Genomic DNA, 26,448 nt, shown 5'->3' on the forward strand with positions numbered 1-26,448 from the left:
GTGCTGATGAATGCTGCTAAGCACCTGTAAAGACGAAACCTGCCCCTCGCATTCAACGACCTCCTGAGCTCTGTAAGACTCCGGATCCTCGGTGCGGAATTAAGCAATTTATCTGCAGAGCCCTGTCTTCTCCAAGGAGAGACACAGACAATGTCCTTAAGACTACCTGTGCACAACAGCGTTTACCGAAGCGGCCGGGTTATTTACACAGCGTTTTCCAAAAGAACTTAATAGTCAGGACCCCGGAGACAGCGTGAAAACCCGTAGTGGAGGAAGGCTGGCAACCTGTAACCCGGGAGCCAGTGGCCTTCAGGGGACGCTAGCCTGAGACTTCACCTCCCCCACAACCTCAAGCGCTCCTTTGCTTGTGTCCGGCTCGGCCCCGGGTCAAGCAGAGCACTGGACATCGGGCACCGGGCAGCTTCCAAACAGCTCCGCAGATAAAGCAGGATGGTTTGCATCGGAGCTCAGGCCGAAGGGCCTGTCCCACTCCAAGGAAAGGAAGAGACAAAAATATTAATCATGTTTTCCTTTTAATAAGGCTTTTTACTCAAAAGTGTAGCTTTGAAAATCTCTAGCTTGTGAAAACCGAAGAGCCGGGGAGCCGCCTCGCTGTGCACGCGGCCCCGGAGAGCTGAGGCCCCGCCGCCGCCACAGACCCTCCGTGACCGACGCGGGAAATCAAACGCACCACGTTAAAATCAGAGCCAACATTTAAAATGAGAAGGAGGATGCATGTCCTACGGTGATTCAAGGAGAGGGGGCAAGTTCTTCATACGGTAAAACCAAACACAAAAGGTAAACAAATCTTTAGAAATCACTAGGGCTGTGTGTGGTGTGTGTGTGTGTGTGTGTGTGTATTTATATAATTAGGATTATCACCAACATTTAAAACTATTAAAAATAAGGTTGCCACCTTAACCTTTCTTTCAGTACCGGGGCGTTATTTTAAGGAAAAAAAAAAGATGTCGCCCCGAACCTCCAGCTGCCAAACCTGGAGCCCGGCCTGCGCTGAGCACCCGGAGCGCGTCACCCCGTCCTGCTGGCAGGGGGCAGAGAGGCTGCCGCCGCGGCTGGCAGGGGGCCAGACCCGCCAGAGCACGGCTGACGGCCGACCTGCGTGCGTCCCCGGGTAGAAAACACGGGTGCCCACAGTGGGTCTACAGGGGCTGCCAAAGCACCCCTTGCCCGGTCTGCCGTCGAGGCCCGGCAACCTGTTTGTTTGGCCCAGAAGCAAGATGGCTATCTTAATCAAAAAGGGAAGCTAGATTTTTTTTAAATAACTTAAAAAAAAATCATTTTTATATAAAGCAGCAAAAACATATTTTCCTCTCTGCGGAAAGAAAAAACGTGAACAAGGGAGCACGGCGATGCAACTGGACGGTCCATGAACTTCCGCTCAGCTCAGCTCGGTGCAGACGGCACCTCCGCGGGGCTGCTGCTCCCTGGCGCCCTCCGTGCCGTCTGCACACGATTCTTTGGTGCCCTCGGCCGCTCTCCGGCTTTCCTCCCGATTTAAATTTTCCTTCTCCGCCCCGGTCCCGTTGGGGATAGAGTTCTCGCCGTTCACGAGCCCATTCTCCACGGCCTTCGCCCCGCCCACGGCCTCGGCCAGGGTGAGGGCCTCGTGGGCGCCGGCCTCCTCCTCCAGGCTCCTCAAGGCCAAGGGCAGCCTGGAGCCCCCCGCGCCGCTCTCCTCGCACCGGGGCAGCGGGGCCCCCGCCTCCATCTGCTTGCGGTAGTACTTCCGGTTGGCGGCCGCGCTCTTCACCGCTTTCTCCAAAATCTCCTTTTCTCCTAAGCGCAGCTTGATGGCCATTGTTGCGCGCACAGAAAGGTTGTGGTTTTTCAAGAAGGCCTTGTCTTCCTGGCCAACGAAAGAGAGCGAGATTAATTCTGAGAAGTCTAAATCGGCAAAAGCGTGGCGACAGAACTCAGATCAGTTGCTGCCAGGGATGGGGGCACGAGGGAGGTGTTAGGGGTGACAGAATGTTCTGGAACTTGACTGTGGTGGTGGCTGCAGGATTTGCGGGCTTCTAGCAGAACGTCCACGTTAGAAGTGTGGATTTTATTGTATTTATTTATTTATTTTTAACATTTATTTATTTTTGAGACAATGTGACAGACAGAGCATGAGCCGCAGAGGGACAGACAGAGGGAGATACAGAATCCGAGGCGGGCTCCAGGCTCTGAGCTGTCAGCACAGAGCCTGACGTGGGGCTTGAACCCACGAACCGCGAGATCATGACCTGAGCCAAAGTCGGACGCTTAACCGACTGAGCCACCCAGGCGCCCCGATTTTACTGTATTTAAATTCCACCCCGGTAAAATGACCCTCAGATGAAAACGGTGAGCCTAAATCTCATGCCTGCTGCACCACATGTGACAGCGAGCTCGGCCGATTTTAGGTGGTGTCTGTCCTGTGCACTGATGGCCCAGGGGGCTTGGCACCTGGTTGGGTGCATGTGAAATTAGGGACGCGAAGGTTAGCTTTAAAAGCACAAATGAAAACTCAGAATGACAGAAGAGTGGTGAAAAAAATTTTCAAATCTGTCTTCTTATCAACAGTGCCTCAATGCGGTTCTTCTGGTTAGGTATACATACGGTAAGTAGAAAAACCCTAGTAAGCTGAGTGACAAAGATCAGATGCCCAATGCTCTTGCTAAAGAAAGTAACTGACATTTAGGAAGGAATCTCTCATCAGAAACCCTTAACAACATGACACAGCTCAACTCCTCATCTACGCGATCTAATTACCTCAATGGTTGTTTTGTAGGTTTTTAAAAGAAGCGAGGCTCGATCTTCAAGAAATGTCCAAAGTTTGACCTCATTGTCCCAGCTGACGGGATACTCGGAATTACCCAAGGTGAAGATTCTGTCTATAGCATTATCTCCCAGCAAATGTTCTTTCAATTCTTCTGCAAGAAACACAAACAGCCATCTGTTAGGGAAGAAACAGCACGGCTTCTCGGCTTCTCATTTAACAAGCAACCCACCTTGAGAAAATATCTTCCCCAATGACATCGTCCTCCTGTGGCTGAAAGCTCTCCCTGATGGAGGGGGCCGGGCCGTGCTAGGCTCTCCAGGGTGAGTCAGGGCTAGGTTCGGGAGGGGTATGTGTGTGTGTGTTTGGGGGGGGGGGGGTGGTCCTCCTGATCTGGAGTCCGGACCAAGCCTTGGGGCGGCACTGTCGCTCGTTTTTATGGGGGACGCCGAGAGCTTTTACACAGTCTCACGAGATACATTTTAAGGACAAACTCTAGGGACACGGCCCTCATGCTGACGATACCCTTCTCACAAACCGTGAGCTCGGTCACACCCACGGGGTCAAAACGACATTTAGGTTGACAATGTAAATAGCAAAAACGCGTTAAATAGGACAACAATCCAGTGACCCTTCTCTGTGTCAGTCAGAACGACGCTCATGCCAGTAATTGACCTGACAAAGCTGTTTACCTCCTAACACGCAAACCCCGAGCTGAAAGAAGCAAGAAAATGGACTATAAAAACCTTAGTTAATGAAAAATGTGCCTAGATCCCTCCCTTGTCAGGAATTAAATAGAAATTACAAGTAAACACAAGCGAACATCTCAATTACCTTCAAATATATGTAAGAGGAGGAAGGAATTCAGCAACTGCTCTGAGCATTTCATCTCCTGGCACATTATCTTCAAAAGACCCAAATATGCCCGTCCTAGTCACGCTCAAGAAATATCCCCGCACTTCTTATGTAATTATGAGCCAGTATCTCTTTCGGAGCAAAACGCCCCACAGCTGTCACTCTTTACAATTCAAACTAGAGAACTTCTGCTGCCAGCTAACTGAACTTTTATCAGTATTAGTTAGAGGAACTCAAAGGATAATATAGCAATTGTCTTGACATGACAAGTGGTCTTTCTAGGACTAAAGAGAAACTACAGAGAATCATCGGACCTAAAATGATTCAAGCAGTTTGGTTTTTTGGGTTTTTTTGAAGAAAATAGAAGTTAATCGAACGTTCAAAAAAGAAATTTATGAAGTTGCATTTGTTAGCAAAAGGGCATGAGAAAATTCAGGATTTTTAGATTTTGGATCCTCCAGTTTATATTTCGGGTAAAGTGCTGACCGTTTAAGACGCGCTTGCTTCCTTGGTGGTAGACGTTTCTTTTCGGAAGCTCCCCCCAGTCCTCAGGCCGCTAGTTCTGATTTGTTCCTAAGCGCACGCACGTTCTGCCCTCCAAGCTGGCAAGCTGAGTGAGGGGCAGGAGCAGAGACCGGGGACTGCTGGCGACAGGACACCCCCAAGAGGGGACACACAACAGCGTCACCATGCGACCAAAGGCTTCAAGAGTAGGTTCCTCCCTATGCTTCCCTGCAGCCAACAAAGAACGCAGCCCTGCCAGAGCCTCCGTGCCTTCCCCCAGCCACCACGGGAGTCACGTTAGGTCACCCCCGACAGAGACCGGTGCCCTCGCTCCTCAGCCTGGCTCCATGTCAACCGCGGGTTCCTCCAGACCCCTGGACAACTAGTGTCTCTTCCACGGATCGTGTTCTGCACAAGCCAGCGGGAGTCACGTGGGATGCCCGGGGCGCAGGCCCTGCAGGGAGAAGAGCTGGTCCTGACTCGGGCCGCCGTCTGCCAGCTCAGGGGCACGTCACTCAATCCCTTGGAACCAGAGCTTCCACGTCAGTCAAGCGCGAAGCCCTACACCTCACAAGCCTGACGACAACTAACAGAATGTAGCATGGCGCCTGGCATACAGCAGGTGCTCACGCATTACAGGGATCAGCATCACTGTCATTTTTCTCAGTTATAAGTCTCCTTGGGATCGGAATGGTGACCTTCACCTTTATACCTCTTTACTGTACATGGGACAGGCCCATGGGAAACCCTTCACTGGTGTTCGCTAAACTGACTGATGAGCCACCACCAAAGGAAAACCTCGCTGGAAGCTGGGCCTTCGACAGTGTGGCCACTTCTGAGGGACAAGCTCCATCCACCCTCCCCCCACCCCCCTCCCCCCCGCCTTGGGTCCTGTGGTTGGGTGTCGAAATCACCTGTTTGGGGCCTAAGTTTCTTCCACGTCTGTCCTGACGTCAAAGCCTGGACTGGGCATCCAGACGTGAAGACAGGGGGCCGAGGACAGCAGAGCCCAGCACACCCCCACCACCGCGGGCCACAATTCACCTCTGCAGACCAGACTGCCCTCTCCCCAGTACCCAGACAGCCTTCTTCAGAGGAATGCTTGTTTGTTTGCTCAGTTAGGTGCTAACTCTCTCACTCACTTCTTCCTACCCAATCTGTTTTGCACAGGATTTGAGGTCGTTTACAACAGCAGACACACACACACTCACACGCGCACACACACTTGCAAATGAAACTTCAGGGAAGGAAATAAGAAAGAGTAGAGCAAAAACAAATGATATAGAAGGGAAAAAAGAGCAGATCAATGAAACCAGAAGCTGGTTATTTGAAAAAACAAATAAAATTGAAAACCACTAGCCAGACTTAGCCAAAATAAAAGAAAGGACCCAAGTAAGTGAAATCACAAAGGAGAGAGAGAAGAAATAACAAACCAACACCTTAAGAGAAATACAATCTTAAGAGAGTATCATGAAAAACTATATGTCAACAAAGTGGGCAATTTGGAAGAAACGGATAAATTCCTAGAAACATACAGATTAGTGAAACTAAAACAGAAAGAAATAGAAAATTTGAACAGACCCATAACCAGCAAAGAAACTGGGTCGGTAATCAAAAATCTCCCAACAAACAAGAGTCCAGGGCCAGACGGCTTCCCAGGCGAATTCTACCAAACATGTAATGAGTTAATACCTATTTTTCTCAAACTATTCAAAAAATACAATAGGAAGGAAAACTTTCAAATTACAGAGGCCAGCATTACTGATACCTAAACCAGATAAAGGCACCACAAAAAAAAAAGAACTACAGGCCAATATCCCTGATGAACTGGATGCAAAAATTCTTAATAAAATACTAGCAAACCGAATCCAACAGTTCACCCCGATCAAGTGGGATTTATTCCTGGGTTGCAGGGGCAGTTCCATATTTGCAAATCAATAACGTGATGCACTGCATTACTAGAAGAAAGGAGAAGAACCACATGACCCTCTCAACAGATGCAGGAAAAACACTGGCAAAGTGCAATGGCCATTCAGGATAAAAACCCTCAACAAAGCAGGTTAGAGGAACCCAATAAAGTCCATATATGAAAACCCCACAGCCAGTATCATCCTCAATGGGGAAAACCTGAGATCTTCTCCTCTGCAGTCTGGAAGACAACGTGGGTGTCCACTCTCGCCACTGCTCTTCCACAGCAGACTAGAAGTGCTAGCCTCAGCAATCAGACAACAAAAAGAAATAAAAGGCATCCAAATCAGCAAAGAAGAAGTGAAGCTTTCACTATTTTCAGATGACAGGATACTATATACAGAAAACCCAAAAGACTCCACTAAAAGCTATTAGAACTGATGCACGAATTCAGTTAAGTTGCAGGATACAAAATCAATGTGCAGAAATCAGATGCATTTTGGTACTCCAATAATGAAGCAGCACGGTGAGAAATGGAGGAATTCATCCCATTCACAACTGCACCAAAAACAGTAAGATGCTTAGGAATAAACCTAACCAAAGAGGTGAAAGGTCTGTACTCTGAAAACTATAAAACACTGATGAAAGAAACCGAAGACGACACAAAGAAATGGAGAAACATTCCGTGCTCACGGAAGAATAAATATCGTTAAAATGTCCATACTACCCAAAGCAATCCACACATTTAATGCAATCCCTATCAAAATACCAACAGCATTTTTCACAGAACTAGAACAAACAATCCCAAAATTCGTATGAAACCATAAAAGACCCCAAATAGCCAAAGTAATCTGGAAAAAGAAAAACAAAGCTGTAAGCATCACAATTCTGGACTTGAAGTTATATTACAAAGCTGTATTGATCAAAACAGTATGGTACTCACACAAATATAGATACATGGATCCATGGAATAGACTAGAAAACCCAGAAATGAATCCATAACTACATGGTCAATTAGTCTTTGACAAAGCAGGAAAGGATATCCATGGGAAAAAAACAGTCTCTTCAACCAATGGTGCTGGGAAAACCGGACAGCAACATGCCAAAGAATGAACCTGGACCGTGTTCTTACACCATACACAAAAATAAATTCAAAACAGGTGAAAGCCCTAACTGGGAGACCTGAAATCATTAAAATCTAAGAGAACACAAGCAGTAACCTCTTTGACATTGGCCATGGCAACTTCTTACTAGATATGTCTGCTGAGGCAAGGGAAATAAAAGCAAAAATAAACTATTGAGAATTCATAAAAATAAAAAGCTTCTGCACAGCAAAGGAAACCATCAACAAAGCTAAAAAGCAACCTATGGAATGGGAGAAGATATTTGCAAATGATATATCTGATAAGGGTCAGTATCCAAAATCTATAAAGAACTTAAAAAACTCAACACCCAAAAAAACGATCCGATTAAGAAATGGGTAGAGAACGTGAACAGACATTTCTCCAAAGAAGACATCCAGGTGGCCAACAGACACACAAAAAGTTGCTCAACTTCGCTCATCATCAGAGAAATAAATATCAAAACTACAATGAGAGATCACCTTGCGCCTGTCGAAATGGCTAAAATCAACAACACAGGAAATAACAGGTGTCGGTGAGGCTGCAGAGAAAGGGGAATTCTCACGCACTGTTGGTGGGAATGCAAATTGGCACCGCTACTCTGGAGGCCAGTACAGAGGTTCCTCAAGAAACAAAAAATAGACGTACCCTATGATCCAGCAATTGCACTACTAGGTATCTATCCAAAGAATACAAAAATACAGGGGCACCTGGATGGCTCGGTCAGCTGAGTGTCCAACTCTTGATTTTGGCTCAGGTCATCGTCTCACAGTCGGTCATGAGTCCAAGCCCCATGTCGGGCTCTGCACTGAGCATGGAGCCTGCCTGGGATTCTCTCTCTCTCGCTCATGCACACACTCTGTCTCTCTCTCTCTCTCTCTCAAAAATAAACATTAAAAAGAAATTAAAAATACGACTTCAAAGGGATACATACACCCTGAGGTTTACAGCAGCACTATCAACAACAGGCAAATTATGGAGACAGCCCAAAAGCCCATCGACTGATGAATGGATAAAGATGTGGTGTACATATATATATCAGGATATTACTCAGCCACAAGAAAGAATGAAATCCTGGCATTTGCAATGATGTGGATGGAACTAGAATGTATTATGCTAAGTGAAGTCAGTCAGTCAGAGAAAGGCAAATATCCTATGATCTCACTCATATGTGGAATTAAACAACAAAACAAAGGGGGAAAGGTGTGTGTGCAGGGGGAACCAGAAAACAGACTCTTAACAACAGAACTAACAGGGTTGCTGGAGAGGAGGTGGGGGGGGGGGGATGGGCTAAATGGGGGATGGGCACTGAGGAAGGCACTTGTTGGGATGAGCACTGGGTGTTGCATGTACATGATGAATCACTGCATTCTACACCCTTAACTAGTATTAAACCGCTGGTTAACTAACTGGAATTTAAATAAAAACTAAAAACAAAACAAACAAAAACAGTAAAAGCGAAGCCTTAGGACCATGGGATTGGGCCTACTGGGGTGGGGGTGGGGGGACATTTTCAGACCAAACACGAAAACGCAAGCACAATCAGTCAGGATAAGAAAGGCCAAATGTCTGAGCTTAAGCAAACATAAAAGTAGATGCTGAATACGTGCATTTAACTTTCTCTGCCTGAAGGGAGAGGCTGCCGACAAGAACATTTTGTGATGCAAACAGGGTCGTCTTCAGTGTTAACCTAACAGGATGCCTGACGTTAGGAAGCCTGCCAGCAATTTCACATCTCGAAAGCAGAGTCTGCCAGCCAGGGAGGTCCCGTGGCCCACGAATGCCACGCTGACCACATGACTTCGGTGGGGGACTCCCAGGTCCGTGCACGGTGCGGGGAATACGGCTGTCTGTGGAACGAGCACATCAAAAACTCCCCTCCACAAACACAGAATTCTGATGCAGTTACAGGATCCCAGATGTTTCTTCTTCCAATGCAGTAGAGAATTAGTTGTTTATTACAAATGAATATTGACAACCCATCAAGGACTTAATAAAACATTTCCAGGGTAAAACGGATCAACTTCTTTCTCCAATGTTGCCCTCCCCCCTCCCCCGAGAAAGCGCTCTAGTTTTAAACAATTTTATCTTGAATCTGCATCACTATGCTTTACACTTGATGCATTTTTTAAAAAGTCAACATCTTTTTTTTTTTTTTTCCTCCTGAAATGATTTACCTTCAGTCATGCAGAATACGCGGAGAAAAGCCAGGAGCTGGGCAGAGACGGGCGGCTCGGTAAAATGCAGCGCAAACACACTGGAACTGACAAAGGCAGAAGCATTAGTCGCCCTGCCCGGGCACCTGCTCTCAGCAACTGAGAGCCCTTCACTCCACACTCGGGGAGGGCGGCCGCCCTCGAGGGGCGCTGACCCGCGTGACTCATCCCGACCCCTCACCCGAACCGCGCAAATGTTGCTTTCAGTGCCTGCAAAGTGCAGAAGGTAGGGCCTCTCTCGGAGGATGGCAGTCACCGCCCCATCGGCAGTTTCTAAAAGCCTTAATCTCAGGGTGCGTGTGACAACTAAGAGAATTAAGTGTGCCCACGGTTCTTAAAAAATGTTAACAATGATTTATGTTGAGTTCACATTTTAATCATTAATCAAATATTGACAAGTTCAATAAAAAAAGGCCTGGTTAATCCATTTTCATTAAGAATGGTTCCTCCATTCCCGGGAGAATAATAAATCATAATTCTTGGCTTCTTTATCATTTTGCACCTCAAATGCGAGAAAATCTTCAAGAATTTAACCAGAAATTCTTGAAATCACTAGGGATCATGACTTCATTACAGAAACTAATGGTGGCAAAGAATTAAATGAAACAAATTGATCCGGGTCATTAACCTTTTCAAGGTGAAAGACACTAATGATCCACAGTATTTATTTAACTTAATGAGGAGTTCAGGCCGTGTCCCCTGGAAGGGACCATGAGCGCCCTCAACGACGCTGACGTTTCTCTGAAAACGCCCGTAAGTCTCCACGCGTCCCGGTCTAAATCTGCTGTGCAGCAGGGATGCAGACACGGGGACAGACCACTCTAGAGAAGTTCTACTGACACAACAACGAAACACTGTGCAAGTGGAAATGCTTCTAGGCGCGCAGGGGAGAGCCGGGAGTCTCTGTACGTACGTGGGGATGCCGGCGCGGGCCAGGACCTCGGCCTTCATGGCGTAGAGTCGGTCACTCTTACTCACTCCCAGCTTTATTTTCACTCTGTCGTGTGAATTATTGTCAAAGAAAAAACCACTGTGGATCACAAACTCTGCATTTGACCGAGTGCCATAAAAAATGTAAATCTGAGATGCAGTAAAGAAAAAAATAAAGGGATATAAAAGAAATTTAACATCATTCTCAATACAGAGCAGGGCAAAGGATCAGTTCTCACATGTTCAACTGGACATCACACTCCACACACAAAACAGCCCTCGCGTGATCACGTGTCTGTCCTGCAGCCCCAGCAAGGCGTGCAGTTCCCCCTTCCCCAAACCGGCTGAGATGGGCCAGGAAGGGCGTCCGCTCCCGCCACCGCGCGGGCCTGCCTGGTTCACAGAGGAGCCCCGGCCGGGGCGCGCACTGCCCCTTCTCCGTCCCCGGGACGGCGAGACCGGCCGGCACGTTATGACTGCACGTGGCAGTTTGTCACAGTCCCCCCCGCCTCCTTCCACTACAAGGGTCTCTTCTGGAACAAGAGTTTCAGGCCGTGTCCGTCAGAAACTCATTTCCAGTTCCTGTGGCAACTCTGCACCCCGCAGGGGGTCTCTAACTCTTCTGCGGGAAGGGCCGACCGGCACTTCGTTAGACTCGCATTGCTCATTTTGTCTCAGCCGGGGCGTCAATGGTCGACGTCAGTTCTGCTTTCTGGGGGTAACTGCTAGGTCCTGAGACCGAGGGGTGGAAAGCAGGCATTCAGGGATGCATATTTTCAAACTCACCGAAAGGCTCACCCCTGCCCCCACCCAAATCATGAGATGACATCTGCAGATTAAAGTGGAAAGACGTACGGTGCCCGAGTCCCTTGATTTTGCCACTTAAATAAATTGCAAATACGAGGTCAACTATGCAAATAATTGCACTTAAATCTGTTTTCTCCGTGGACCCAAAGCACAGTACGTTTCTTACGGCTTCAGGTCTCGAGACGTACTCCCCAGACGGTCCTAAATCCAAATCCCTAATTTTGTGCCCGAGCTAAATCCCTTTTTAGGGGCGCCTGGGTGGCGCAGTCGGTTAAGCGTCCGACTTCAGCCAGGTCACGATCTCGCAGTCCGCGAGTTCGAGCCCCGCGTCGGGCTCTGGGCTGATGGCTGGGAGCCTGGAGCCTGTTTCCGATTCTGTGTCTCCCTCTCTCTCTGCCCCTCCCCCGTTCATGCTCTGTCTCTCTCTGTCCCAAAAATAAATAAATAACGTTGAAAAAAAAATTAAAAAAAAAAAAATAAACTTATCAACACAACGCGAGCTCTGTGCCCACCGGCCGGCCCCCGGTCCGCGAGCCGGTGCGTGAGCGCCGCCCACCTGCTCTCCAGCCCGGAAGTCCTGCAGGGCCACACACTCGCATCGGTCGTCTTCCAGGTTGTAGCCGGTGGTGATCTAGGCGGGGTGGAGGGGGACAACTGTGAGCACGGAGGGGAGCGGTGCCCTCGCTCGCGAGGGTCTGGTTTGGCAGTCAGAAGACAGAAGGCAGCCGAAGGTACCTAAAAGGGCGCCTTCCCCATGCACTACAAAACTGCAAACAACTTCTTGGTTATTGTAATCAGTTCTATTTACACCAGAAATTCTTACACAAGATTCCACACGTGGAGTGAGGGAAGGACCTGACTCTTCGGAAAATACAGTGGACAGAGTGGCTCTCGTTGGTCTCAAGCAAGGTCACCATTTGTCCCAAAGCGAGCCCCACGGACGGAAGCAGGGTCTCCTGGAGAGCACGAGCTGACTCCAAATGACTCCAAATACCGTTCCTCTCACCTCTGGCCACTAAGAAAGTAACGTGTGTCTTCCATCGGGTAAACAACCGGGGAAAAAGGAAAGCCTGTTTCTAAACTATGTACTTATTTTACTCGGAAATTAGAGAAATTGAAACTTTCAGATAAGCAAAGGGAAAATCAAATAACTTAGCTGTGGTCTATCTTTCTGCTGAGCGCTGTATGTAAGCATCTCTAAGGCCATTACAAGTAAGTACCCCAGACCCGGTCCCAGGCCAGAAACCCACATCTCCCCCCACCCCAAGTCTGTCCTGTCCTGGGGGGCCAGGCCACTTCACGTCCTGACACACAGGCCACAGAGGTGTTCTGGTGCCGCTACAGGCCAGCACTTGAACTCCTAAATTAGCCTTCGGGTCCTTGCCTTCCTCATCACTCCCTGGCATGGCTGAGGTCCTAACCATCGGCAGCTGGCTTCAGATTCCAGCACTGTCCCTCCCGCATCCCTAGTGACACTACAGTGCCGGCCTCCTGTTTAAAACCTTTTGGTAGCGGGCGCCCGGGTGGCTCAGTCGGTTGAGCGTCCGACTTCGGCTCAGGTCATGAACTCGCGGTTTGTGGGTTTGAGCCCCACGTCGGGCTCTGTGCTGACAGCTCGGAGCCTAGAGCCTGCTTTGAAATCTGGGTCTCCCTCTCCCTCTGCTCTTCCCTGACTTGTGCTCTGTCTCTCTATATCTCAAAAATAAACAAACGTTAAAAAACATTAAAAAAAAAACGAAAACCTTTTCGTGGCCATCCACCTTACCTACAGGCAGAAATCCAAATTCTTGAGCAAGGCCAGTTTACGGGGAGGCCCACGTCCCCCTGGGGCCCCTGACCTGCTACTCGCCTGCCACGCCCAGCCACTCTCCCATCTCCTTCATGTCTGGAGCTACCTTTGGTCCCGTTTTGCCTGAGCCCTGGCTTCTTTGGGGACAGCGCCCCTCATCCTCCCCAACCCTCCTGTACTCCCAGAGTCCCTGTACTGTCACCCTCCCACCCCACACCCACCCCCAGGAGCAGTCTGGAAGCTCCCGGGTCAACCATGTCCCCCGACACTGTCTCTGACAGTACTCACTGATGCGTGAGCCACTGGGATAAGAACAGGGCCCCCAATTTACACGAAAAGCTCCTTATCGGAAGTCTGTCCTTTAGAGCGGCCCCCCCCCCCCGATCTCTTAGACGGTCTGTAATTATTCATTAATTCCTTTGATCTCTTCATTTTGTCCTAGAGAATCAAAGTGCAAGACCACCGCAAGTGCCACTCACTGAAAAAGGCATCAACAGCGTGGACCCAAAAACTGACTTCTGAGTCCAGGGAATAACATCTTTAGGACGGAGGGCCACGTGACGACCATCTTTCAACCCAGGACCCCCAGAACCCGTGGTTCATGAGCTGCATCATACTGCCACTCCGCAAAGACCAAGAGAAACATGAAAGCAACACGAAATGAATGCAGCCAAGGGATCTGGCACATTTGCCCGCACAGAACAGGTTCCACACTTACTAAGATCAGCTCTATGAGGTTCCTGCCCAAAGTCAAAATCACTTTTCTGAGCTCACACGGGATTCTGAGAAGCATGGAGTAGGAACTGCCCACAGACCCCCAGCCCTGAAAGTCTGCGGCTCCATGGTAGGGTTGCACAGGGACCTGGCAGGAGCATCACACAGCAGGAGGGAAGTCAGGGAAGCAGGAGGGATGGGGAAGGGCCAGCGATAAACTGAGATAAACAGGCGGAAATACGGGAGGCAGATAACGGGACAGGAGGCGAGGCTCACAGAAGGGGGAGCGTGGCGATGCCACACAGGGGACCCAGGGCAGCCTTCCTTGAGGAAGTCTGTGAGTGGTCTTTGTAGACATCTGAGGAACACGTATTTCAGGCGGCGGGAAGAGCCCGTGCAAAGGCCCTGAGGCGGGCGTGTGCCAGTGTTTGAGGAAGCACAGGGGCCCAGACCTGTGTGTGGTGGGAGTACAACGGGGACGCGTGGAGCGGGGAGCCCTGTCTGCTACTTACAAAAACCCAGCTTTCATTTTGAGACTGGAAAAAAAGCCTTGTGTAAACCTGAACGTTTTAGAGGTCTCAATACTCAAACAGACCTTGAGAGAGAGCCTCTCTCGCTTCTGCTTAATTTCCCAAGGCCCTTCCATCCTGACCAGGAGAGGTACACGCTCAAATACAAGGGCTGCTTATTCCAACATGCTTCACCCACTGGAACGGACAAACCACTTGTTAGTGTTCTCCACACAAACGGAATAACCTCGAGAAAGGAACATTGCTGCTTACGTGAGTTCTGAACCAGTCGCCCAGAATTCAGAGCTACAGCATTTCTTCCAGTTTAACACGGTGTCCCATGAACTCGTCTAAACCTGTGTCTCCATGTGGCTAGGCAATCAGCTCATGCTTGCCACCACCTCAGGCCCGGGAACCCAGCCGGCCTTCTCTTTTCTCCCCCGTCTCCCTGCTGCTACCGCTTTGGAATTGCCGTCACGGGCTTGGCTCTCCCATCTCAGCTCCCACCATCAGGCTTTTGTCAGAAGCACAGAGCGTTGCTGGGTTACAGATGTCTACCTGCTCCCTCGGCGAGCGTCAGAACAGACAGACAACGACCGTCAGGATAGACACACACACAGAAGACAATCACCTGTCTGCGAAGCCAAAAGCCTTAATTTCGGGTCCCTTGCAACTTCACAGTGTTAAAACAGATTCTCACATTCTACCAGACCCAATTTCCCTTGAAGTCTTGTAACTGCAACTGAAAGCAGTTCAGCCAAGGTGTGGAGTGCGGGATGCAAGGAAAATGGCCACCGTAAGAAAAAGCACCACCACCCTGTCGGAACCCTCTAGAGGTTAGCCACGCATCGCCAGCTCTGTGATAGGACACGGACCTATGAACTGCACTGGAGAAAACAGCGTTAGCGGTTGTCATCGACTCCTTATTTTTATCTTGAGGTAAACGGACTTTTGTTTTTTTTAAACTCTTGGAAAAAAGCGAATAGCTTAATCCCACTTATATGAAAACAACACAAAAACTAGTGTGCACGTGAGTGTGTGAAGGGGCACAAATGCGCACCTGATGGAGGGAGAGATTCGCTCACAGACGGGCCCGGGGCCCGGGCTCTGGGCGCTGGCGGGGCAGGGAACCTCCACATTTCACGACTGCAAAGGCATCTCACTGGTTAACGGATTTTGTTTGCTTACGATAATGTGTGTACTTTTTCAAATTTTAGAAATGAGAAACCTCTAATGGTCAATGAAGTCTGAGAACGAATGACCTAACCCAGGGAAACAAAAAGGAGAACGCTACAGTCAAATATTAAAAGCGTTTTTGAAAACTTTGAAAACTTCAATCTTATAATCAGTTTAAAATAGCTCTGAAGGGGGGGGGGGGGACAGAAAAAGAATGAAAACTTTTATTCATTAATGAAAATAAATAAAGTATGCTGTCCCTTAATATGGCTAATTAAATCAAGCATATCTAAATGAAGGCAGAAATGTAATTATAGGAGTGAAACCATTCTTTCTGTACAATTTAAGAGTATTACTTGCTGCTAGACCTTCCCAAATTAGCACCGGGGTATTCCATCGTCAAGGATTTGGCTCGTGCTACATGTGTTCTGGCCATTTTGTGGAGTTAGATGTGCGATACTCATTGACAGCATATTTTAAGCCTATTTATAATCCTGCTAATAATCACAGAGAAAGCAGACATTGAGGAAAGATGGACAAAAAAGTAAAACCAAGCCAGTGTGCTAGGGCCATGCTGAAAAATTCAAAATATTCTCAAGTTGATCATATTTCCATATCCTGATACCAGGAAATGTTTCTCAGACAACCATCTCAGCACAGGGAGTGTGTCAGCCTCCGCTGTGGCTGGGGATCCAAAGAATGCGGAGGGACAGGGAGCCGGCTTCCTGGGCTTCCTCCTTTCATGCGTCGCCATTAACAATCATCATAAAATTCCCCTGTTTTCTTAACGTCTCCTACCTGGGGCTTCCCACGCCTGGCGATGCCTACCCCACACTCAAGGCCAAGGGCCCAACACCCCAGCGCCAGGGAAACCAGGCCCTTCTCCCGGACAAAGCAGGTTAATAAGTGGGCCAGGGATGTGCCATCGTGTCAGGTGAAGGGAGAGGGAATCAGAGAAGGCCCGTAACAGGGACTATAGTCAGCAAGGAAAACAAGGACCGTAAAAGGAAAAACCAGAAAGAAGAAAGTTTTGGTTTTTTGCTTCAATAAATCGGCATTCTAAGGAGAGGAAGGAAAAGAAACCTTGGTTTGGTCTGTGGTTTAATAAGATAAGAACATGAGTGTTTAGGCTGGAATTATGGCTTCGCAAATCAATGCAGTTCGCTGTGGTTTCTGAAAGCGGAGTAAGATTCTTGTCCCTGGTTTTCAGGATTAAGGAAACACCCAGAGAGAAAAACTGCAGCTTTTCTCGGCGGGAGGTCGGGGGCGGGGGGGGGGGGGGGGGGGGGGTGGTGGTGACCGGCTGGTTCTGTTTGCTGCCTTTGGAGGGAGGCAGCAGGAAGCTGGGCTGGTTTGCCGGTGGAATGTCCACACCACAGCCCCCCCCCCCACCCCCCCCCCCCCACAAAACACAACACAGAGGGGTCCTTACCAGGCCGTTGGTGTGATTGCACATATCCCACAAAGGAATCAGCGCCAGGGTCACCCGGGAACCGTCCTCCGTGGGAATCTGGTTTTGTCGCGTCATCACAGAAGAGACTGCCCACCTGTAACAACAGGAAGAGGTGGGTTACAGCAGGGACACCTCAGAGCCCGGTGCCGTCGTAACTCAACCAGAAACCATGGTTTGTCAGACTTCTCGCCAACGGTCAAAACTTTTTCCTGAGTATTACTGCAGGTGATGGCTGGCCTTCATCATCGTTTAAAATTAAATCTAAGGCTGAGGGGAGGAAGGGGGACCTAGAAGGGAAAAGGAGAGAGAGAGAGAGAGAGAGAGAGAGAGACAGACAGACAGACAATCCAGGGGTGAGGACTAAGCGGGGGATGTTCCCGGGAGACAGAGTGTCTGGAAGGAGGGCCAGGAACAGAGATCTCCAGGCCTCTGGTCCTCGCAGTGGCCGAGACCCTTGCCCCCAGGCCCATGCCACCCTCTTTTTCCCGAACGCTGACTCTGCACCTGTATTAAGCCTCAGTGAGTGGCAAACGTAACTCCTTTCTGACCAGAAATCCTCTAGGAGATCGACAAAATGTGGCATGCTATTTTCTTATCACATGGCACAATTAAATCTTTTCGTTTTTCAAAAAAGTCCCCACTTTACGCCACAATAGTCTATTTAACACCGGGGTGGGGGGGACCCTCACGACCACCTCACACTACACGTTAATCTCCAGTATCACGTGGCCACCTCAGCTACTCCCCGAACGCCACAGGGTGAAGGCAACTTCCGCGTGGTTATTAAAATGCTGACCCTTACCCCAGCTGTCCATTAGAACCTCTGCAGGACAACCTGTCTGGGGGCCTGACACGGTCACAGCAGGTCACTTCTTAAGTACTTCCCACTTCCCAGATCCTCAGATCACTTAGGAACCACCCCCCAACACACACAGTACGCAACACACACCAAAGATGCGTACACACAGTCCCCCCCCCACACACATCCATTCCCCCGCCACACCCCAAAACACACACACAGGCACACACCCCACCCCACCAACCTGTAGTCCTCGTAAGTGAAAGCGTCCTTCAAGGGCAGTTTGTTGGCATGAGGATGGGTCTGGGAATTAGAAGTTTCAGAAAGCAGAGGTGAGAAGAGAAAAAGGGAAAACAGAAATCAGTCAGCAGAATTTCATTATTTAGCTGCCTAACAGATCCTAACAAGAGCCAAATGAAGCAGGAGGCGTCCAGCCGCGCTACTGAGGGATCATCATGCTATTATGCTCTCATACATCACTGTCAACTTAATTTCTTGTGCCCAGCAGCCGCCATAAATCTGCTTCTTCATATTTCGATACTAGAACCCACAGACACCACGCAAAAATAAAACTGAAGGTGGACCGACTTTACAGAGAGGAAGGTAGGCGCCCCCACGCATGGAGTGTCTGATCCAAAGGGACACCGGGGGCCTCCAGGGTTAGGCGTCTGTCCTGGCTTTCCTCGTTTTCTTCTCCCCGTGACACGCTGCACACCCCTGAGTGCAGCAAATCTCTTCTTATGTGGAGAAAAAGAACAATTAAAGGCACTCTAATAAATGGACGGTTCTTTCATTTGTCTCCGACTTAAATCATTTGGATGGAAATCAACTTATGTGCAAATGAATCATATACGTGGTAAGTGCGGCTCAAGTGCAGAAAAATCAAGAAAGGTAGTTTTGTGCGGTTCTAAATTTTACAAACAAGACAAAGATAAAAGAGAGGCTGGCCTACTGAAATCTCTTTTTTTTTTTTTTTTTTTTTCCTGGTCAGATGAACATTTGGTGAAAACATCCACCACTTGACGCTCAGGAGGACGTTTTATTCGTCTCCTGATTCCTCATCCCAACGACCCCGCCTTGGACCCCGAGAGGGCTCAGCAACTTTGTCTCCATTAACAAATGAAAAGCTGCGACAGGATCATTTTAATCTCCGGTTTCAGTAACAGCCAGAGAGGCGGCCTGCAGTTCAGTGACCGAGGGAGCGCGCGGCGATCTCCGGTCGGGGAGCAGGGAGGCGCTGCTGGCGGGTCTCTGCAGCACTGTTAATGCGCGGAGCTCCGTGCAGCATGCGGTTTTTACTCTCCACGCATTAGCATGGCGAGTGCACGGCCATTTATCATCGCTCACTGTAATGTACTCGCTGGCACCGCGCGCAGGACAGTAGGGGATGAGGCAGAAGTGGCTCGAACCGTAAATCAATTAGAAAACAAAAGCTTGTGCTCCGTGCGCAATTTTAGGCAAATTATATATTACAAAAGGCTGCCAACTGGGCGTTAGCTCCCAGGTGCCTGCCTTCCCCTCGCGTTCTTAGCCCGCGGTTAACCCTTTGGAAGAAAAGTCAAAATAGGAAATTACACTCGTGTCATCTTGAAATGTTGCAGTAACAAAAGTGAAATTAAAGATGACGAATTTTAAGTCAGTGTATAAGAGCACACGTTGCCCAGAGGAATCTTCTAGCTGCTGGAGGCAGATCGGGATTTCCTATCTCTGTTAAAACAAAAAACAAAAAACAAAAAACAAAAAACAAAAAACCCCCCCGAGGCAAGGCCGCGGTCAACTCCAGTGAAGAAAGATGCGCGAATCCCAGGGAAGGAAGCTTCTTCCTCTCTCTCCTTTGTAATGAATGGAGTGCAAGGCTACGTTGTAAGAGTCCTGAAGATGCTTTCCATTTACAATGATGAAACTTAACTACGACACCGACACCGCTCAGGTTTCTCCTTATAAAAGGACAAACTGAGCAGAGAACTGTCCCTCCACAAAACCCAAGCCGGTGTCCGCGTAAGAAGCACCCCAGCGGGGAGGACTCAGTGGCTGAGATTCCCGTTCACTTACAACACAAGGAAACCTCAGGAGGGATCTACCCCAAGGGCGCAGGACAGTGCCCAAGCCAGTGCTTTCCAAACTCTAAGCAGGTGGCAAGCACCGTTGTTTTTGTTATTTTAAAATATTTTAATTCATTTAAACTGTGCAATGCAGGATGGTATTTAGAAAGCTGGTAAATTCCAACACTAAATCCCCTAGGTATTAAGAATTTGGTCCGCCCTCCCAAGAAAGTCTGACTTACTGAATGAGAGAAAAGATGACAATTTTCAAACACGGAATGCTCAATGTCAAAACGACTCGAAGCAAAAACCTTCCAACACTCCGAGACCCTGAAATGGCTTTCTATTCTGCACCCTTAGTCAAACAAGACATCCTCCGCAAGGACCAGACAGACGGAAAATTAACTCTCCAGAATGTCTCCCTTCCTCCTATTTACATACCTTTCTTCCCGAAAACAGAAGTTCATGCTCATAGTCCTGATGAAGTCGTAAAGACAACTCAGGAAAACACACACACACCCACACACACACACACACCCACACACACACACACCACAATGCTTTCTTCAGATTAATTTTGATGATTATTTTGGCTGTAGGGTTACATAACATTTGTTGACATCTGTTAGAAATAATTGTTCTTATATTCTTAAAAATTAGGGTGTGCCGACCGTACGTACTTCTGGTATAAAAAGCTATTCTGCCACAGAACACATGCACTTAACAGTTATACTGAAGCAAAATTTAATTTGACACTATGGAGAAAGGCAAAATAACTTCCATTTCAACAGGGCTCTCACCACTGTGACACTATCGCCACCTACTGGCCTTATGGTAGAACAGGTTGGGGCCGCCAGGTTCTTGGGATTCTTTGCCTGGGTAAGCAAGGCCTTCACAGCAACTTACCCTAAATCCACACTGGGCTTATCTAGAAGAGCTACTGTTTCAGCCTGACTCCAGCAAAACCTGGTTTCTAAAAAATCCTAGTCTACTTCTTAAGTACTGTATAATATTTTTACAAGGATCCTGAAACATTCAAATATCGAAAATGATTTGCACATGAAAAACATTTAAGTTTGAAAAGAAGTATTTTCACATACCCTGAAAAAAATGAACAAGAGTAAGAAAAAGAAACTATTCCAAACACTCCTGAAGCTCTGGACAGAATTCTTTTTTCTTTCTGTAAACACCAAGTCTTTTTCCTGTTGGAGACCAAGTTGGGGCCTAAGAATACATCCTCAAAAATTACAGTGTTAACCCGACATTATTTATTTCGAAGTTCCTTAAAACGTTTTTAGATGAAAAGCCTTTAAGGTCATACTTTAAAGGAAGGATAACTGAACACTCCTCACCTTATAGAGAAAGCAAAATCGGAGAACGGTTTGGTTTATCGTGATGTATCTGCTGCAAGAGAAGACATTCCTAACTTATACTATAAAAATAAAAGAGCAAAACAGAAAGCTTACTCCTGGTGGCCGGTTTTAGCTGTAACTCGCTCCCGAGGCAAACGTGGGTAGATACGCCTGGGATGGGTGGGGAGGGTTGTCGGGCGGGGTCGGTCAGAAAGCGACCCTGACAGGGTCTCCCGGGCACAGGGGCCCAACAGAGACAAGCCGGGGGTCCTGCCAAAGCGCCGACTGCCTGCCAACCCCCAGCCCCCAAAAAGTCAGAGTCAGAAACCAGCCGCAGATTTCCTGCAGATTTCTTTAATGACTGGTATTTTCACCTTCTCGAGCACTCTAAATATTTGAGTTGCTGTAGCTCATGATCAGACTGGAGGCCCTCAAGAGCTTACTTTTCAAAGAGGATTCTTGTTTCTTTGTGGCCAACAGGCAACCCGGTGAGGTGTTCTTCCGTTCCCTTTTCTGCCAAAAGGAGGTATTCTAGATGAGACTCAGTAATATTGTATCTCGTACAAAATAATCACTGTGTTTGGGAAAGATTAATATCTAAAATCGTTTGTTTGGCTTCAATAAAAAGAAGTAATATTGCTAAATATGTAAGTATGACATTTTGAAGAATTTACCATATTGCCTGGGTCTGGTAGCTATGCTTAAGGAAATTAAAAACCACCACCGTCAGCATATTTGATCCTTATTAAAGTTCTGTCTTGAACGATCACTCACATAAAACAAAAATAAACCAAGAAGAAATTTAAATAAAACCTATGGATTACAAGAGTTTGAAGATGAAAAAATGAACGATATTCTGGCTTTAAAAAATTGATTTAGCATGCAGCTTCTCTTTATAGTCCCTTGATAAAAATGAAATCTCCCTAACAAACACTTAATAAAACCTGTCAATATCTCTGGGAAGAAAAATGACACGAATGCATTAAGTATTAAATACCCTTGGAAAAAGTCACATATTCCATGAATTTTTGATGCACTATCTTGACATTAATGTAAAACCTTGATATTTATAATTGACAGAGATTTAATAAAGCACAAAAGAAGATGGCTGAGGCATGGCACACGCATGGTCCGGGCTGATCAGAAATGAGAGCTCCCCGCATGTGCTTCCACTAAATAAACAGTTAATACGTGTGCCTCGGGTGAGCTGCAGTCTTATTTTAAGCTCACACAACAAACCTTTGTGGAGAACCCAAATAAGCAGATTTCGTTATTATGTGAACGCCTAATTCAGAAACATCTAGTATGCGAAACAGCTTTGGAACAGCTCGGCCTGGAACAAAACGCATTTGACTTAAAGTTTGTTTTCTTTTTAACATCTAACAGAAAGCATTTTTCACTTAAGCCGGGGATAAATGCTCCCACCTACAGAGAGACAGGCATCTCTGAAAATAATTCTCAGAAGGAACATATTCAACCTGAGGAAAGATTCAAACCCCTCTACGGGGAAATAAAGGATTAGGACACGCAAACGGCCTCAAAGACACAAACAGCAAACACTTCTCAAAATCAGATCGTTACTTTTCTGAAGAGCACTCACTTCCACCTAGACCGACTTTTATGGGGAAATCAAGTTGAATACATTTAATAATCCTCTTCAAAGAGGCATTTAAATATACTAAAAGGACAGTGGCTCAGTTCATAAAAATGACTCCTAAATACTATATCTTGAAGAATTTATGGCCTGTTACAATATATAATTGTTAGTTTCAAAAATATATATGGTAGTTCAGTGACTTATTAATGGCTCTATAGTATCAGGAATGGCAAAATATGTAATTTAGAAGTTGGATCTCATTTATTCTGATCAAAAAACGTCATAGCATGCAATTACAATTTTCCAACTAAAATATGGCTAAGACTGTATTTGGCTTTACTTCTTAAGTGTATATTAAAAGGGACTGGGGTGCCTGGGTGGCTCAGTCGGTTAAGCATCCAACTCTTGGTTTCAGCTCAGGCCATGACCTCACGGTTGGTGAGTTCAAGCCCCGTGTCGGGCTCTGTGCTGACAGCACGGAACCAACCCCCTTGGGACCCCCCCTCTCTCCCTGTCTCTCCCCGGCCGTGCTTTCTCTCTCTCTAAGTAAATAAACTAACTTTTAAAAAAATAACTAAAAGGGACAGCAGGGTTAACTAGCTGTGGGTCCTTGCACCTAACTCCAGCGATGGCTCCGTTTCTCTTATTTCTACAAGGATAAAGGCAGCCACAGAACCTCAGATTTGAACTATGTGGGTGCATGCAATTACACGTTTGGGAACTGGGGCCCCTGCTCACGTAAGCAAGAGCCCCTCGGTGTTTTCAATGCCACTGAGAGATTCCTCCACAAAACAGCCCCCCCGGCATCTTCCCTAAGCCCAGTGTGGATCGGGGTCTCCGCAAATGTTAGGTTCGGTGCAAGGTGAGGAGAAAAGACAGAGGCAAAAGGCAGCTTCATCCGCCCCCCCCCCCCAAAGTCACAGGGGGAAGGGGGTCAGAGGGAGGTCGGAAGGAAAGAAGGATTTCCCCTGCAGGAAGCTGAATGAAGGAGACAGGGCAGAAGGGAAATAAAAAGAAGGAGAGTGGGATACGGTCAGGATGGCAGAGGACAGCAGGAGAGAAACAGGGGGGAGCACCAGGAGCGGGGTGGGGAGGGGGGGGAGCAGGAGGAAGGTTTGCTCGAAACACTGAAGCATCTCTCCGAGGAAGGCTGCGCAGGCTTCTGGAGCGCCAACCCACCCTGTGCTTTCTAAGTGCACATAACACAGCTTAACGGAATGACAAACTGCAAAACATCTACTGAATCTAAAATTTCATTTTGATGACCATAAATCAGAATCGAAGCATGGTTCGTGTAGCTGACTCTTGAGAGAAAAAGATCAATTTTTAAGACTTTTATTTTTAAACACAGATTACATCCAACTCTTCAGGGAATATTGCATCGTAAAGTTCTTTGAATTCACTCAATATGATCAAATGACTACATCAATACACATTAAATTTAAGTTATTTGCTTTCCACTTATATATGCATATTTAATTTCTCTATAAAAATGTATATTACTTCATAGCAAAAATTTTTAAATAAAGAAAATGTGATTAGTGGAGAAGCACCCACATTGTTCAGTAAACTTATAAACTTACTTTAAGATGGAAGAATTGGGTTTTTCACTGGGAAACCTACACCCAGTTAAAATTGAGATTTGTTCAAACAGTGCAAAAGATATGCCTCTTTAAAAACTTTACTAATTACCAATTATAAACCCTGAAGACAGTCAACCATGAACCAAATATAATCATAATCACCATTTTTTGACTGTCAACCATTTATGCACTCACCAAATATTTATTGACTCGGAAAAAAAGCTGAAAACAGGTTAGGACTAGAAATTCGTTCACTCAACCAATGTCTTCTTTACTATCTGAAGCGGAAGGCACTCTGGCAGGTGCCGTGTGACAGGTGGACAAAAAGACACGGTAACACCCTCGGGGCGGGGGGTAGGGGGGTCTGCCTAGCTGCAGTCAGACGAGTCACTTAAAACAGGATGGGAGAGGTAACAGCTCGGACCCTTCTCCAGGGCCACCTTTGCCAATCACCCTGGGTTCCCTACCCTGCCTCCTCCTGGCCCCATTCCTTTATTTCCCAGGCCTCCCCCCAGCACATTCACTTGAGGCATGTTTCTCTCCCACAGTAGGGAACCTCAGTGAGGCAGGGACCACGCCTATTTTGACCACCAGAGAATCCCCAGTGGGTTGCATGGTGTTTCATTCAAGGACCTCTTCTTCCTCCAAGTGCAAAGGAAACACTGCCCTTTGCTGGGCGGCAGAGGAGAGCGTTGACCTTGTGGAATGAGATTTCCTCTCTACCGCTCCATAATGGCCTGAACAAGAGGCAAGAAAACAGGAGGGGACAACGTCCCAAACCACCATGACCCCACGGGTGGTAAGAGGCAGAACCAGAGGACTAGGTAACGTGGCTGCAGTGCAGCTACGACCAGGGAAATGTGGACCCCACGCTCCTTTTCCGAGAGGCGTTTCCACAGGCTTCTCTCCCTCTCCTTTTCTTCTACCTTCCATCTCTTATGATGAGGATATTCTCCCACCATCTAGGGGCCAGAAAATAGTCTCTTTTTCCAAATCTATCCTTAAGCAAATTTGAGAAAGCTCTACTCTACCGTAATAATCCGAGAGGGAGCAAGCTGGACCAAGCACAGCAGCCCTCGGTACCGCACGGTCACCAAACTGCCCTCCACCGCGCTCCGCCTCACCCAGCAGCGTGCACCTTGGACAAGCTGAGCCCATCACCTCCCATGTGACCTCACGTCACCTGGGGCCCCATGCCTCCATGTCTCCACCTGAAAAGGGGGTCGGACAAGTAACTTCTAGCTTCTTTTAAAGTTCGAAAATCCTTTGTTTCTTTGCCTTGTGACACCCCCCACCTAAGCATCTCAATCTGCTAACTGACCTAATGACTCTGACCCAGAATCATGCTTCTCTGGTCTGCACGAAGACCATTTCGCCGCATAGTCAGTGCTTATTGATAAGGTACTTACACCTGCAGCTCCTCACCCTTATCAGTAAGCAAAGTGGAAACGCACAGAGTGGTGACAGCAGTCATTGTCTTAGAAGGACAGCCTGGCTTCAAAGAAGCAGGCTAGGATTACTTGTCATGGCTTCATCCCTCCGTCCTTTTCGTTTCAGCTGTTTCAGATTTCAGTGATTCAGGATAAAGACTTTGGACTCTGGTTAGATGAATCAATCCAGCATGATGAGAGCCACCAGTCATTTGTAGGAGGAGAGCATTATGACCACCAATGTGAAACCAATTTCCTTGATAAGGTAGGTGACTGACATTCAGAGCATGCATATAAAACTCTTGTTCTAGAAAAGGAAGTACCACGCTTGGTACATGGGAGAGCTCTCTGCATGAAAGAGAAGAGAGAGAGACAAAGGGAGACACAGAGGGGGAGGGAGGGAGGCTGGTATCGACAACGGCCATTTGCTAAGCACGCCGTGCAAGGAACTCTGTTGAGAACTTTACACGTATTTGCATATAGCTGACCCTTGAACAAGGCAGTCTGAACCACACAGGCCCACTTACATACGGGTTTGCTACGGTCCAGTGGCGCGAAAGCACCTTCTCTTCTTAGGATTTTCTCAGTAACATTTTCTTTCCTCTACCTTACTTTGTCGTAAGAACGCAGTACGTAACACACACACACACACAATACGTGTTAATCAACGGCGTATATTATCCGTAAGGCTTCTGGTCGACAGTAGGCTACTGGGAGTTCAGTTGTGGGGGAGTCAAAGGTTACAAGCAGATTTTCAACTGCACAGGGGGTGGTGGGGTCAGTCCCCCAACCCCTGCATTGCCCGAGGATCAACTATAATTTAATTATCATGAAGCCAATGAAATAGGCACTACTATTAGCCCTCTCTTACTGATGCCATGACTGATGGACAAAGAAAT

General features: G+C 47.5%; 1 protein-coding gene across 2 annotated transcripts in view; it reads right to left on the bottom strand.

The window, feature by feature from the left end:
- Positions 1-516: 516 nt before the first annotated feature.
- The window catches only part of SETD3 (SET domain containing 3, actin histidine methyltransferase), an 80,516-nt gene continuing 54,584 nt past the window's right edge, over positions 517-26,448 (bottom strand). Inside the window, exons 7-13 of one of the 2 annotated variants that reach the window (XM_027066589.2) lie at positions 17,790-17,848; positions 16,726-16,840; positions 11,662-11,736; positions 10,282-10,448; positions 9,330-9,415; positions 2,758-2,918; positions 517-1,867 (exon numbers count right to left, since the gene is read on the bottom strand). In XM_027066589.2, the coding sequence (XP_026922390.1) occupies positions 1,400-1,867; positions 2,758-2,918; positions 9,330-9,415; positions 10,282-10,448; positions 11,662-11,736; positions 16,726-16,840; positions 17,790-17,848 (1,131 nt within the window). In that variant the 3' untranslated portion in view covers positions 517-1,399. Of the gene's footprint in view, positions 1,868-2,757; positions 2,919-9,329; positions 9,416-10,281; positions 10,449-11,661; positions 11,737-16,725; positions 16,841-17,789; positions 17,849-26,448 lie in introns of those variants that run through there. The other variant, XR_003422732.2, reaches the window with a different exon arrangement.

Source organism: Acinonyx jubatus, chromosome B3, assembly GCF_027475565.1.
Source record: "Acinonyx jubatus isolate Ajub_Pintada_27869175 chromosome B3, VMU_Ajub_asm_v1.0, whole genome shotgun sequence".
NCBI classification, from domain to species: Eukaryota; Metazoa; Chordata; class Mammalia; order Carnivora; family Felidae; genus Acinonyx; species Acinonyx jubatus.